The following is a 15682-nucleotide window of genomic DNA, read 5'->3' as shown; positions in this document are numbered from 1 at the left end:
CCCTGAAGAGGGTGCAGAGCCGGGAGTGTTGGGACCTGCCCGCAGCTGCCGGTGCTCCGCAGCCTCCCCCCCGCCGGTGCCTGGGTACCTCCCCCCGGGGCAGCGCAGCCGGGGCCGCATCCCCCGGAGCATCCTCACCCTGCCCCGGAGAAACGCCCTCTGAGAGCCGGAAAACTCGTCACACGTCTCCCCGCGTGGGTGGCAGGAGCCCTCCCGCCCTGTTCCAGAGCCTGGGGAAGGTTTTTCCGTGATGAAGAGGAGGGAAGCTCCCAGCAGAGGAGGGGAGTGGAGCATTTCAGCTGCTGCTGCGTCCTCCGGTCTCGGCCTCACTCTCTGGCAAAGCCCCAGACTGATTTGGGAGCGCTGCAAATTTTCAGTTTTAAATGATGATAATAATAACAACAAATGTTAGGTTTCTTTATAAGTAAGTGCGGAGGGAGGAAGAGAAGGAGTGTGTGCTGTGTCCAGGTAAAAAAGCCAAAAGATGTCCAAAACACATCAGGTGAGGTGGGGAGAGAGCCCAGGGCAGTGCAGGGAACTCCGAAATCCCGAAATTTGGGCAAAACCTTTCAATTGGTCAAATCTGGAGGTTGTTTCATACCTTGAAGTGGAGCCTGAGCCACCAGAGCCCCTTCAGCATCTATTAACAACCCCCTGCTTAACACTCCCCACCACCCAGAAAGACAGAGAACAGAGCAAAGGAAACCTTTTAATTGTAATTTACTTTATTATTTTGTAAATGTGAATTTTACAAAGCGTTTTACAATTAATGATCACATTGGGTAGGTTTTTTTTTTTGTTTGTTTGTTTGTTTTGTATTTTTTAAATGGATTTTTTTTTCATCATATGAAAACAGCTATGAGCACAGTTCCAGCTCGGGGGGGGGGGGGTGGTCTTCATCTTTTCTCTCTTTTTTTTTTTTAGTTACTGATATATCGTGTCAGCCATGGCTACAAAATAACAGTCTGAACTATACAGAGTAAGAGCACATAAATACTAGTGAATAATGCACGATAAAAAATAAAATAAAATAAAATTAAAGGGAAAAAAAAAAAGAAGCTAGCATCGTTCGTGGCTGAGACAGCTGAGGAACATAATTCAGTGGTACTGTGAGATTTCCTTACAGCACAGAAAGTATTTTTAACAGTCATGAATTACAGTACTACTTAATACCCTATGAAGACGCTTTAAAAACAACCTTGTACTTTAAGTCCTTTTTTTTCCCCAAACATTCCGTCCAAAGGATTAATGTTCTATTTGAATCAAGTGCCATCCAAATGTTCAAGTCAAAAATATTTATACATTTATACTCAGTTGTTTTCTTCTTTCTTTTATTATTATTTATTAATTATTTTATTTATTTACTTTTTCTTTATTCTCGTCTGCTAAAAATAGTATTGCAAGTTTTGGCTTTTCTTTATTTATTTATTAACCTTGACATAAAAACCACGATTTTTTTTTTTTAAAATTTTTGTGTGTGTGCAAAACGCTTTTTTTTGTTGTTGTTGTTGTTGTCGTTGCTGTTTGTTTTTTTAACAGCGGAAGAAACTCGAGGAGGAGTGGAGGGGTTTCCAATGTGAGCGTGTCCCACTCGCCCCCCCCCCCCCCCCTCGCTTGCTCCCAGCACGGTTTGGAGAGCAGGAACACTTGGAACAGCAGTTGAATCCCGGGATGGCTGCGGACTGGCCATGGGGTGAGGGGACAGCTGGGGACACTCCGGGGACACTCCGGGGCTCAGCCCGGCTTCCCACGGGGGTCCTTCTCCATTCGCAGCGAGCGATTTCCAGAAAAAAAAAAAACCAAAAAAACCAAACCAAAACCAAACCGAGGGATCTGAGCACGACCCCGGGGGGAGACGAGGGCTGGGGACATCCCCTGGGTGACACCGCGGAGCGCTCTCTGCTCCCCAAAGCCCGGGGGCAGGTCCAGTTTTGGGCTCGCCTCCCACCCCGCATCCTCCGGGCGATTTCCCCGAGGGAAATCACAACCCCCTGAGCGCCGGGAAAGGTGGGGAATTGTCACCGTGTCACCACCGGCCCGTGGGGACGCCGGGGGGAAGGAGGGGGGGAGGTGGCAGAGGGTCATGCAGCCCCTCGGCAAAGCGGTGTTTTTAATTAGCGCTAACGAGGAGGAGAGGAGCTGGTCCTACGCTATTGGCAGCTGCGGGGGGGGAAGGGGGGAAACTCGGGTGCTTTTACACGCTGCGCTCGTTAAAAGGTGCTTGGTATAACTTTAGATATAGAATATACAGGTAATATTGCTAATAGTCAAGCATAAGAATAAAGGTGCAGACATACCATAAATACTGATGCTCTGATTTTACACGGTCAGACCTAGATGAATGCAGTTTCCTATTCACATTATAAAGCAGCCCCAAATATTCTAGAATTTAAAATAGTGTCGTAAACAAAGAGGAGGAAGGAGTCGGTTATGATCTGATCTTCTTAATCTGTTTTCCTTGGAAAAAAAATGATCAAAAAATTCTAAGGCACTCAGGAAAGCCGCATACAATCGATGGACTGCTCTGTTCTCACCTTACATTCAGTTTTAAGGGGTTATTTTTTTTTTTGCCTTTTTTTTTTTTTTTCCTTGGAAGAATACAATCATTACCATACAACATTTTCAAACATATCATTAATCCTCCACACACAGGAAACATTAGTGCAAAATGCTTGCCCTCATCTACCAGATAAGGAAAAACCCAACGCCCTTCACATTTTAGAAGTTTGCCTTCCTAATAATAATAATAATAATAATTAATAAAACAAACCCAAATCAGGAAAAAAAAAAAAAGAAAAAGAGGAAAAAAAAAAAGGAAAAGGAAAGAAAATAAAAAGAAAGGAAAAAAAACCCCAAAACCCCAAAATATACAGGAAGTTGTGCTAGGTATAAAAATATATATTTTCACTGTGCAACTTGACTCTCTCCAGACTCTCTGTCCTAAGCCATTCAAGTACTTTGCTGCTGCCCCCCCGGTGGCCCCCCCGGCTGTCTGGGAACAGGTTTGGTCCAGAATTAATCCCTCCAGCCAAGTGCAGCCCCCGGCCGGGGGGCTCAGCCTGCTCCCCACCCCCAGCAAGTGCCAAAAAGGAGGAGGGAGAACCCTCGGCAATATCTTTTCTCTCTATATTTATATTTATATATATGCACACAGACACACACACACAAGGGACGACTTTTGATCTCCGGGAGAGCCCGGAGCCGCTCCCAGCTTCGCCCTCAAACTTTTGGCAAACCCAAAGAATTTTGGGGATCAGGAGGGTCCTCAGTCAAACCTGAGCCCCACCAAGGTGGCTGAGCTGCACCTGGGGGGGGCATGGGGACACCCCAGGGCCAAGGGATTGCTCCGTGTCCCCAGGGATGGCTGGGGACAAACCCCACCCCGAGCTCAGCCCGTGGTCCCCGGGTTTGTTCAGTGATGTGGGTAAAGTGCAAATAGAGCCGTGCCCATTCCCACTTCTCCGAAGCATCCCACACCTCTGCACCTGCACCAGCCCCCCAAACCTGGTCTGGGGCGTCACAGTCCCCCCCCCCCCCCAAAAAAAAAAAGCTGTCCCAAAACCTGACGTGGGGCAGGACCGCCCCACATCACCGAGTTGTTGTGTCAGGAGCAGCGGCACAGGCTGGGCAGCCTCGTCATTTACGATGCAAAAAACTGCTTCAAGTATCAAAGAAAACAAAACAAATGGCCAAAGAAGTTGGGTTATCCTCTCCCCGCTCCCCCTTTCCCAATGGAAATACAAAGAAGGAAGAAAACCCTGAGCAAAGCGCTGTCTGGATTAGGGAATGGAAGCAGGAAAGAAAAGAGGAGCACAGCCACAGCAGCCAAAAAGTGACTCTCGGTGCACCTTGTTCCTAGTCCCGAACGTGTTAAAGAACAAGCTGCAAGTGTCATTAAAGCAGGTCGTTAAGTCACAGTAAAAATAATCACCATTACAAAAGGAAAGGAAAACAAATCAAAAGAAAAAAAGGAAAAAGCCAAACTTGGCTTTCAGGGCGCTGTCCCCATCCCTTGGCGGGGATGCAGTGCCATCCCCGTGGGACCCCCCAGCCTGGCCCCAGCACCCCGGGGGAAGCTGCGGTGTCCCTCTGGACAGATCCTGGTCACTTTGGGGTTTGGAAAGGCGAGGGACAGAGCAGGTACCTGCTGCCCATCAGGCTCCAGGGACACCCGCAGGTCCCACCCCGAGGCCACCAAAGCCACCGCAGCCTGGGGACATCAGCCTGCAACAACAAAAATAAAGACAAGTAACTCCACATTGGGTTTTCCCCAGAAGGGCCTGCGGGAGGAGGAGCAGGAGGCAAAGCGCTTCCTCCTCCTCAAAACCTCTTCACAGAAGGGCACAGAGCTCATTTTTTTTTTTCTTTTAATTTTTCCATCCAATGCACTCCAAATTTTTAAAAAGCCTGGTTGGCCTGGGGAGGAGGGAGGGGGCAGAGGGTGATCTCTGCCTCTGGTGCGGATGCTGCCCCGACTCTGTGCCCTTGGGAGCAAGAACAAGGCGTTCTCCATGCTCAGATTCCTCCCTAAATCCCTTCACAGGCTGAGCGGGGGCTCCTCCCCTCCCAGGAGGTGCCCCAGGACCTGCACGCCCTGGGGTGCAGAGGGGTGACAGAGCCCGGCCGCCCAGGAGCGGGGACAGACGGCAAGGTGCAAACACGGAGAAGCGAAGGAAAAGGAGTGGCTGGGAGGGAGGAAGGGAGGGAGGGAGGGAGAGAGAAACCAAACCCAAACCCAGCCAATATTGGGCAAAAACCAGACCACGACCACAACGGCGGCCAGGCTCTCCACCTGCATCCCACGCAGTCCTCCCGACACGTGCCAGCCTGAACCATCCCCGCTCCAGGGAGCCGCGGGAAACTCCCCGGGACAACAGCACCCACGGCCAGGGCTCCCCCTGATCTCCAGAGGGATCTGGTCACCGTCACTGTCACGATTTCCCCCAGCCCATCCCACTTGGCTCGAGCCCTTTCCCGAGACAAACGCGGCCAGTCACAGCACCTGCACCCGAACACACCTCGCTTTCCTGTTCAGCGACAAAACTCTCCTTAGAGGACAAGGTTAACGATGGCTTTACTTCTGAGCTGAGTGATGGATGGGGTGATGACGGGGTGGTGGTGGTGGGTGGGGGGTGGCTAGCTTTTCTCCTCCCCTTCTTAAAACAAACAAACGAAAAAAAAACAAAACAAAAAAAAAAAACAAAAGAAGAAAAAAAGGAAAGGAAAAAAAAAGAAAAAAAAAAAAAAGAAAAAGCTACAATCTTATAGACTAACCTCAGGAATATCAAAAAAGGAGCCCAATATTTTTTTAAGTAGGTCGCCACAGACCTAGTCGTTTACAGTATAACGAATGCGATTATTTCCTTCATAAATTTTAAATACAAGCAGAATAAAAATCACATTTTTTTCAGGCAACAGTAGCAGTTCAGTAGGTAAGTGGCTTGATCACATTTTTTTTTTGTTTTTGTTTTGTTTTGTATTAGTAATGCATGCAAGCAGCTTTAGTATTACAGATCCCTTATAGGTCATGAAATGTTTGCTCTCTTTATAAAGTCCCTCCATAAGTACCATCTTGTCTCCTCACGGGGGTTTCGGGCCGGCTGGAAGAGCCCGAACCTTGTTCAAAAGGTTGGGGAGTGCTTTGGGTTTCCGATGCCATGGCATCTGTGGCAGCTGCCTCCTGGATCACGGAGCCGGCGCCTTCGGCGTCCTCGCTCTGCTCGAAGGACTGGTTGGATCCGTTGCTCAGCTCTACATTCACTGTGTTAGTTCTCAAGGCTACTATAGTCCCCGAGTCGCTCCTCCTCTCTGCATAGATGCGCTGCTCGAAGACCTGAGCAGTGTTGGGCTGGAAGTCGGGGGGCTCCAGGGGGACAGTGTTTGTGGAGGAGCCCATGACGGTGCGGTACATCTCCATCCCCTCGGGCAGCATGGATTTGATCTTGGGCAGCCAGCGCTTGCGGACGCGCCGCGCGTTGGTGCACATGTCGGCCGCGATCACGTTCATCTCGCTCTCCTTAAAGCTCGGGGCAAAATTCTGACAATACACTGCAAAGACAGGGAGACACGGGGGCTCAGGCTTCAGGGGGAGTGGCACAGAAGTGATCCCGGACTCCCAGGTGGGAGCGGAGCTTCACCCATGGAGCTGAGCTCTCCACACAGACAAAGCTCCTCAGCTGGAGACATGACCAGGAAAGGGGTAAAAACAGAAGGTGGCAGAGGGACGGGGATGGAGAAGGGGGGATCTCGCTCTCCTTAAAGCTCAGGGCGAAATTCTGACAATACACTGACAGGGAGACACAGAGCTCAGGCTTCAAACGTGATCCTGGACTCCCAGGTGGGAGTGGAGCTTCACCACGGACCTAAGCTCACCACACAAAACAGCCCAGGTGGCAGAGGGGCATGGAGAAGGGCCCCTCACTCCATGGGGAGCCCCAGAGCTGGCACCCGCAGCCACAGCACGTGGGGATGGCCAGAGCAGAGGTGGACACACAGAGAAAAGACCCCACAAACTCCCCAGCAGCAGCTCCTAAACCCACGGCGCTGCAGGGAATGTCAGAGCCGAGGGGCTGCCCAAGGGATTGTCCTCTGCCTGTCCCTCTCCTCGTGCCACCAGCAGCCTGGCTGCTCCGACATCCCTCTGCTGGCACATCCACTGGGAGCCAGCAGGAGCTGGGAGCTGCAGGAGCCCTGCAATCCCTCGTGCCCTGCTCCCCTGTGAGAGCCAAGCCCCTGATGTTACAGAGCAGCATCCAAGGAACTGCCACGGTGAGTAACTGTCAGCTAAAGGTCGTGCACAGGGAGAAATCCAGGCAGGAGGAACCCGTCCTACATCCTGGCACACCACAGCAATGCCCTTCCAGGCCCCTTCAGGAAGGACCATGGATGGAAAGTCCAGAGCTGGGACTCTCCGGGGTAAAACTGCGAACCTGGAGCTGACTCCACCATGTTCAACCACATTACTGCACATCTGCCCTCTCATCCCTTTTGCCCAGATGCCACAGATCTCCCAGGGCAGCTGGAAGGCCCTTGGATTTAACAATTAGAGAGGGGAAGGATTGCTCTTCCAAACCTTAAAAACTAAATTAAAAAATTTGCTTGGAGTTTTGTTTTCCAGCACAGTAATATTGACACGGAGATTTGCTCCCCAGAATTCAGCCAGGGTGAGAGGACACGGTGGTTTTCACTGCACATGAAGCCCACGGCAAACAGATTTTCTGTCACCCCTCAGGGTTTCCTCCAGCCTTCAGCTCCTCCCTTTCCAGCACCTCCTAACCCAAACCGCTCCAGGTATCCACAGGTGACTGCAGGGGAAGTGGCTGATGGAGAACAGATCCCACCCACAGCTTCTCTGGGCAATCAAAAAACGATGCGAACTAAAAAACAAATCGATTTCCCAACATCCTAATTCCACCATCACCACACAACAGAGCGGCCATCCCTGCCTGGGGCTGGGCCAGGCTCCACCCCAGCAGCAGAGCTTCCCTCTCCTTACATTTGACTGCATTGAGGACCCTGCTGTCCAAGGGCTTCCTGCTGGGATCGCTCGTGGAGGACCGGATTCCAGTTCCGCAGCTGTTGGCAAGAGTGTTCCTGTGGGGAAGGCAAAGGGAGAGATCCTTGGGGAGGGGATCAGGGCCCAGCCACTGCCCTGCCCTCCTCCTCCCTTCAGCTTCTGCTGGAGGGATCACCGGGATTTGAAAGCGAGGAACGGGAAATGCGCACGGAAATGGGATAAAGCTTTCAAGCATCATAAGGAAACCGCACAGAGCTGAGCGCAGAGGATGGAGCGCTCGGGACGCAGGGTTAAATCCATGGGAGAGGAAGGGAATGAAGCCCTGGGGACAGCACGAGGAGCAGCGGGACAGGGACGTACCGATCGAAGAAGGTGGCCAGGAGACGTCTCAGCAGGACCTTGTGTTTGACACCAGCACATAAATGGCAATTCATCAGCTGCCCCCGGGTGATGTAAACGCCTGAGCCTGCAAGGGGGGAGAGGGACAATCCAAAATGAGCCCCTGGCGCACCCAGAGAGCCGCCAACAGCTCCTCCTCGCTGGTGGGAACCTGATCTTCACCCGCTGCAACAAGGACAGCGGGATTTCTGGAAAACCCTGACCAATCCTTGGGGCCTCGGCAAGGCCTAGGCAATAGCAACTCCTTATTTAATCTGCACAGGCAGGAAGTCTACGGGAATCAAATGAAAGGATTCTTATTTTCTCCCCAATGCACACAGTGCAAGGCTTACACTGTGATTCTGTATGTACAGACCCGATAATTCATTCTTTCTGAAGCGAGAAAACCCCAATCCATTTGGCCTTTTCCCTTTTTTTTTTTTTTTTTCCAGTGCAAGACTGTAGAACACAGAGCTGGAAATGAAAGAGAAAAACCTCATCTAGCACAGAAAGAGGTACTTGGTTACAGATCTAACTGCTTCCAAAACCCCAGCCCATCACCTCTTGATACCTCTGGTGAGCAGGGAATTTTCCTCCTAATGCACAGGAACTGCTGCCTTTGAACATGCTGCCTTTAAGGATGTTTTCTGGAAGAGAAAGGAACCCTCTGCAAAGCAGCTGGACACATCCAGAGGTCTGGCAGTGCTTTACAGCAGGTTTTATATCAAACCTTTTTTACTCTGCTCACAGACCAAGCCGCTCCTGCCTCGGCATCGCTTCCAGGGAGAGGTTATCCCATTTTTCAAGCACTCTGTTACATGAGAGGGTGTTTTTTTTTTTTTGGTATTTGCTTTTAATTAAGATTAAATAATGGGTCATAGCTGGATCCAGAACACGCTCCGTTCTCAAGATATAAAAACATCTGCTGGAGAAGTAATATCTCTTCCTGGATTTCCAGGGAAGATGATTGTCCCTGAGCTTCTGGATGGAGCTGGAGCTCAGGGCAGCCCCCGAGCCTGAGCCTCTGCACCTCCCCTGGCACCAGAGGCACGCCAGGCCACTCACCCTGCCCCAGGATCCAGCATCACTCTGGATCTCTGAGCCATGCCACGTCTCACCAGGAATTTTCCACGTACTCTCTTCCATCTAATGAGTTTTTCTGGGTTTTTTTTGTTTTGTTTTGGGTTTTTTTTGGTTTTTTGGGGGGTTTTTTGGGGTTTTTTTTGAGTAACAGCCTCAGTCCCTCCCTCAGATGTGCTGTGGTGACCGCAAGCCTTGTTAAAGACCCTTTTTCAGAGAGGGCTGCTCAAATGTGCGGAATCAATTGTGGCATGAAAAAAACCAGAAACAAAAGGAAAACACTCCCACTTGGAGAGTTGAGGAAAACTTTCAGGGCAGGATCAAGCTCCCCCCTCCAGGTCTGAGACAGGAATTAGGGGGGTTTATTTTGTGTTTTAGGAGATAAGGCATCAGAGCAAACACCAGCCACCACCGAGGGGAACTTCACTTTAATAAATGAAAAATAACCGGGCAGCCACTATCGGTTCGTGATATTAATCTACTTTTTTTTCCCAGATTGAAAAATGTAAATCAAGCAGAGCTGCCTCAAGCCAATTTGCAGCTCTCACTGTGAAAATAACCTGCGCCACTTGATGGTTTTAAGAAGTCTCACATTAAATGGAAATGGGTACCAAATGAATATTCCAAATACAAAATAAATACTTGTGGTTGTACACTGTGCTTTGCCTTCCATCAAAGTCCCGTCCTCCGTCAGCTGCAAACCTTTGTGGGCATCCCCTGAAATCCTGACTCCTTCTACAGACTGGGAATGAAATCATGCCAGTCACCAAGAGAGAAATGACTGGAAGGGAAGAAGAACAACTGATTTGGAGGGGCTGTGCTGCCACATGTCCTTTTTGGACCAAGGGCTTGGCAGGGATTAATTAAACCTCCCCACCTGGGGCAGGTCTGGGATGTCCTGCCCAGTCAACCCCACACAGCTACAGCCAAGGAGAAAACCCACAGCCAGGCCACTGCAAAGTAAAGCTGGGGGGAAACTTCTAAAAGCAGAATATGGTTATTCCCACTGGAATTTGACCTGGTCACTCCAATTAAACACTTTCTGTGCAGTGCTGGGGCTGCCTGGGCTGGCACAGCCACCTTCATCCTGCTCTACACTGTCTAAAAAGCACCATCTTCCACTTCACACTGGCCAGAAATCTTTTATAGAGAAGGAGTAAATTCCCTCAGCATCGTAAATTCCCCCCCAAAATGAAAATAAAGACAGAAGAAAGGACCAAACCCAACTCCTTCTCCTCCTGCCGCAGCGTTTGACCACTCAGTAAATTTATAAAAAAACTTTTACAGGCTTTTCAAAGCCCGTTCGCCGACACAAATTTTATCTCCTTTGCTTTGTAAATCTTACCATGTGGAAATTTTTTGGGGGTGGGTTTTAAATCTGTGATTCTAAACGAAAACACACTCGCTGCAGCCACACCGAGCAGGAAGAACACAAGCTGCAGAATTCAATTAAAATGCTAAATTAATTCAATTGAATAAATCCTGTTAATGACACTTTTTTTTTTCCCCCCCCCTATCAGCGAATTAAAGGAAACTCGGAACTTTTCGAAAAGACGACTGGTGACGAATCATCCAGAAAGACACAGCAAGGGCACGCGAGAGGCACGGCTGCAGCAAGATGGAGAACACAAGCCCAGAAGGAAAACAGCAGCCAACCAAAGGCATTCTAAAGGCAAGTTACCTGCAACGAGCTCGAGTTTTTCTCCAGGGTCTCCCTCCGAGTAGAGCTTTGGGTGGCAGCGGTATCCAATCTGGCTGATGAGGCTGGCGGGGAGAGCCACCAGATCCCGGCGGATCAGGACACACGAGCGGTTCTCCAGGGGGATCTGCTCTGGCTTCTCTTGGGCCACTTCAAAATCAAAAGGGAAGACTGTTAAAATAGCTCGTCGTGCAAGGCACAACGCTGACAGGAGGTCGGGGTTTGGCTTCTTCACGCAGCAGTTGGGAATATCCCCTCCGCCAGACGTCCAACCGCATCCAGCCGTGGGGCAACCTGAAAGCCTGGGAAAATCCCCTGGTCTCCCTCTCCACGGCAGTCTCAGGTTCTGCAAGAGGGGTTCTTAGAGTCTAATTATGCTTTAACTTCTCCTGAGTCAATCATTAGTGAAAATGGACAGCTCTGCACAGCTGGAATCGCTCTGCAAGCGCAGCACACGGAGCTGCTGCCCCAAACACCCCAGAAGGGTGGCAGGAACTTCACCAGGGGGTTCTAAACAGACAGTAAATTGCCCCAGTTTGATGAACAGCTGCAGCAGTTCCATCATTCCTTCTCCTGACGGCTTTTTCCAGCTGAAGTAAAAATCCAGACCCTGCAGACAGCCCTGCTCTGAGAAAGGTCACCAGAGCCTCTCCTGAGATGCAACCACCAGCCCCCTCCAGCCCACCTCCTCTTCCTCTGCCTTCTGCAGGCCAGCTTTTCCTCTCAGTAACAAGAGAAGCCCCCACCAACAAGGCAAAAATTGTTATTAAGATGTAGCTTCAAAACCAAAATACCAGCTTTTCCCAACTCGCTCTGATGCACCATCCCCAGGGCCCACCACTGCCCAGGAGCAGCCAGTCGCAGGGAAAAGCTGGAAATACTGGGCTGTCCTGCCAGCACCTCCACATCTGGGTGTCGTGGGCACACAGAGGATTGGCTTGTACAGCACATTCACAGTCCCAGACCACCGGATTGCTTCAAATGACAATTTCCGACAGCAACGAGGGCTGACCACGCGCATCAACTTCAGGACGCGGTGGGAACAGTTGCAGGGCTGAACTGCAGCCCAGCTCTACCACGAGCCACCTTTTCCCCCCAAAACTGTTTGCTCAAGTGCCACGTACAACCCCCAAACCCAGCTCTGCGCTCGAGTATCTGCGACCACTGAGAGAAGCAGAAACCCCAGCGACGGGCGTTTCTGAACTCAAAATGTCTCCTGCTCCAGAGGTGCCTTTTCCTGCGATTATCCCGGAGTCCTGGGGGCCACTTTTCCTCTCGGCAGATAAAATAACAAGTTTTGCAGACTTGTTGCTGCAGTAACCGAGGGTGATGGCTCGGGGGACAAAGGGAGCAGTGTTCTAAGTAGGACATGCCCGCGGTGCCGTGCTGGGCCGTGGCATCCTATCGCAGGCTCCGGGAGCATCCCCACCCTCACGGCTCCCTCTGGCCCTGAGGAATGCCAGGAGAGGTTCTGGAATACCTGGGGGATGGCCCCTGCTCAGGGAGTCAGGACCCAGCAGCAGCAGAACAACTCACGGGGGTGTTTTTAAACATCACAGCCCCGTTATCTGTGCAGGGTCTGTGCCATTGGCATTCCCGGCTGCAATATTCCCAACGTTCCCAAGCATCCAGATCCAAGGTCCCGTTGGAGATGGGGGTCAACTCCTGCTGAGGGAGAATCTCAAAGACCAGCTCTATTCTGAGGCTTTTAAAGAGTGATAAACAAACCATATCCAGTTAAATATTGATATTTTCCAGCGAAAAGAAACCCAAAGCAGAGGGACAGTGGGTATGGAGGAACCAGTCCTGCTCTGCTGTCCTTCCCTCTTGGCTTTTTGGCAAGGCAGGGGCAGCTCGAGGGGAGGAAGGGACACCTCAGTCAGCTCCCGGAGGCAAAATTAAACACACAACCCCTAGGAGCCGTGTATGTGACCTACACAATCCCACCCCAGCACAGGGCTCTGCCCAGGTTATTCAAACTGAATTTTTAATATTTCATTTTTCCTTTAACCAATGGCTCAGGCCAATACCCATCGGCACCCAAAAAGCAGTGGAGCTGCTGAAGGGAAGCAGAATCCTGCAAGGACTCTCTGATTAGAGGCCTCCAGGTATTTTTTAAGTGATATAAAGGCATCTTCCAGGGGGAAACATTCCATAAAACCCCAAATTTGGAGGCCAAAGGGATCCTACAGTAGCACTAACGAGGCAGGGAAGAGAAAGACCAGCATGAGCACTGCATTTGTTCTCCCTCCCTGAAGAAATTTTGAAGGATTTGGTGTCAAACCTCTTTCCTGAAAGAACAGCAGCTTTTCAGGACAGGCTGGGGACAGTCCTGGCTCGAAGAAATTCTTTGATTCTGAAGACATTTCACTCCCTAAACGCGAAGACACGGAGAGGTTTCTATTCCTCCCTGTGAAATCAAATACTTCACAAACCAAACTAAAACCCAGCTAAAAAGACCAAGTGCAACTCAACCCACCGCTGGGTTTTGGTCACATCTGTCCTGCAGGCTCACTGTCCATAAATCCCTCATTGAACACGGCCACGAATCATTCTGGGGGACTTTGTTTTTGCATGAGCACAAAATCAACCGAACCAAAAGAGGTTTGGGGCTTTCTGTGGCACCTCCGTTGGGCAGATAGCAATCAGTTATGTAAAGGAGCAGGACACAAGAGCCACTCTGGTCCCACGTTTCCAAAGAAAGCCACTCTGTTTGGCCTTTCTGCTCCGGAGAACAGGAGAGTATTCGCTTCTAATTAATTTGTATCTTCAGAGGGCAGCGGCTCCTTCCCTTTGAATGAAAGGGCAAACAATGGCAAGTATTGTTAAATACAGTTTTGTTCCTCAACAAGAAAGGAGCTCCCAGCCAGCAGAGAGGGGCAGGAAATCATTACAGAGGAAGCCACGAGAGCTGCCAGCCAAACACTGGAATATTTTATTTGTTTGGATATACGCTTTTATCCCGAACTGAGCGGGATGCTGCAGCTGCAACAGGTGGTGCAGAATGGGAAATATCCATTTTTTTCCTGGATATTTTGGCTGAAGGAACAGCCTCAAACCACCTCACTGGTCCATGCCCCATGGCTCCAGGCTCTGCAGGATGCTGGGGCACGTGTCCTCCTTTATCCCTAAAACACACTGTCCGCTCCAGAGGTCCCACACAGCACCTTAGTGCTGAGCCCAGGATGGTTTGGTGACACTGGGATTTTTGCATGTCCCACCTGAGGCGTTTTTGGGGGCAGATGGGCTGCTCAGGTGAGCGCCTGGGAATTGCTGGACACACACCTGGCCCCAGCACTCACTTATCTCCTTAGCTCCCGACAATCCTAACAGCAGGGCTTCAAACTGAGTCAGGAACCCCCAGTTCCCAGCAGTTTGGGTTCTCCAAACTGCACATAAGCATCAAGGTTCTCCTGTGGGTAACTGTTTCTGGTTTAGGAATGGAGTTTGGAGATACAGAAAGATCAGAGGGATGCAGCCTCACCCAAAAATTGATGTTTGCAGAGCCCCAACACGTAACCCTGCAGCAAAAGCCTTGAGAACCCATCTCCACCTGCTCCACCATGGATGCAAACACATGGATGGCTCTTCCCCGTCCCCTACACGGCCAGAAGTCTCTTTTCAAACAGCAATATTTTAACAGCATTTCTCTCCCATCAGCCTATTTTCCACTGGCGGTGGGACCAACCACCCCAAAAATATCTCCCCTCCCCAGCCTCAGCATCAGCAGCATCTGCTGCAGATGTAAACCTGTAGCAGAGGACACACGCAAGCACCACGGGATAGATCCATCACAGAGTCCCAACGGGGAGAGTTTACATTTCCCAAAGAGTACATTTATACCCACGCACTGAAACGTGGCCGTTTGATTTGTGACCTATTTATACAGGGAGGTAATCTGGAATTAGTATAGGAAAAATATTACTGGTTTATAAATACCCCTATCTTGCCTTCGCCTCAGATCGCAGCCAGGAGTGAAACATCTGCCAGCCTAAAATTAAACATCTGTGGCTCAGAGTGAGGAAAACTGGGGCTGGGAGTTTAATGCCAAAAAAGGCCAGAGGCTGAGTGCCCCCGGCGTGGGGCTCAGCTCTGACTGTGCCGGGGTCGGGACGGGGCAGTGCCACCACAGAGCCACCCAGGTTGGAAAAGACCTCCAAGGCCATCAATCTGCGACCAGTTGCCACATAAAGACACACACCCTGCCTTTGCAGCAGTTTCCAGGTGTTTGAAATCCCTCTGCAAAAAAAAACAACAAAAAAAAAAAAGCGCTCCGGCGGATAACCGGCGCAGCCTTTGCCCGCTTCGTTTCCTTAAAATCCACGAGCTCTTTGCTGCTGAGCATCCTCCCTGTGCACAGCCTGGCCAACCACAGGGACAAGTGGGAGCTTGCGGGGTCAGGTCGCTGTCCCTGCAGTGGCAGGCAGCTGCTCCATCCCGCTGCAATCAGCCGGCGTCACAGCCGTGATTTACGTCGCTGCAGCGCGTCGTGCCCGGCCTCCGCTCGGGATGCTGCACGGGGCTGCATCATTTGGGATTCTGGGTTGTTCCTTGCCCTCTTTCCTTTACTGTCAGGAATCAGAGGCCAGGAGAGAAAACTATTCTCTCAGCTAATTACCACAACTGTTCTATAATGGCTATTTTAGATGAATTTTTAATGAAGTGTGCTCCCGTCAGTTCGGGATTTCGTAACTTTTCAAGTCCAGCCTTTACATTCCAGCCATTTGCTGCATGAAGGTTTTTTTTTTTTTCCCCTTTTCCCTGCAAACCGGTGCAGCAGGAGCAGGGGAGGAGGACGGACCCTCGCACAACTTCGCTGGTGCCTGTCAAAATTAAATTAACTGCATCTGCTCAGCAGAGAGAGCTGACTGACAAGAACGTGGCTCGGCGCAGAAAAGCGCCGAGCATCTGCAAGTCCTGCTGAAACCCACTTCAGCTCAGGCCCACGACGCTGTAATTAACAGGGATAAAAATACTTTTGCTTTTGTTTAATATTTTCTGGAGTTGTG

General features: G+C 50.5%; 1 protein-coding gene across 4 annotated transcripts in view; it reads right to left on the bottom strand.

Moving 5' to 3' along the window:
* Positions 1-703: 703 nt before the first annotated feature.
* Positions 704-15682, bottom strand: part of NACC2 (NACC family member 2) — a 55977-nt gene continuing 40998 nt past the window's right edge. For 3 of the 4 annotated variants that reach the window (XM_066200982.1, XM_066200985.1, XM_066200983.1), the window contains exons 3-6: positions 10656-10823; positions 7877-7982; positions 7496-7593; positions 704-6048 (exon numbers count right to left, since the gene is read on the bottom strand). In XM_066200982.1, the coding sequence (XP_066057079.1) occupies positions 5546-6048; positions 7496-7593; positions 7877-7982; positions 10656-10823 (875 nt within the window). In that variant the 3' untranslated portion in view covers positions 704-5545. The other variant, XM_066200986.1, reaches the window with a different exon arrangement.

Source organism: Chamaea fasciata, unplaced genomic scaffold (genome assembly GCF_029207755.1).
Source record: "Chamaea fasciata isolate MVZ Bird 193981 ecotype frontalis unplaced genomic scaffold, bChaFas1.0.hap1 SCAF_20, whole genome shotgun sequence".
In the NCBI taxonomy this organism is placed as follows: Eukaryota; Metazoa; Chordata; class Aves; order Passeriformes; family Sylviidae; genus Chamaea; species Chamaea fasciata.
The sequence above is the reverse complement of the archived record's forward strand: the minus strand, read 5'-3'. Positions and strand labels throughout refer to the sequence as shown.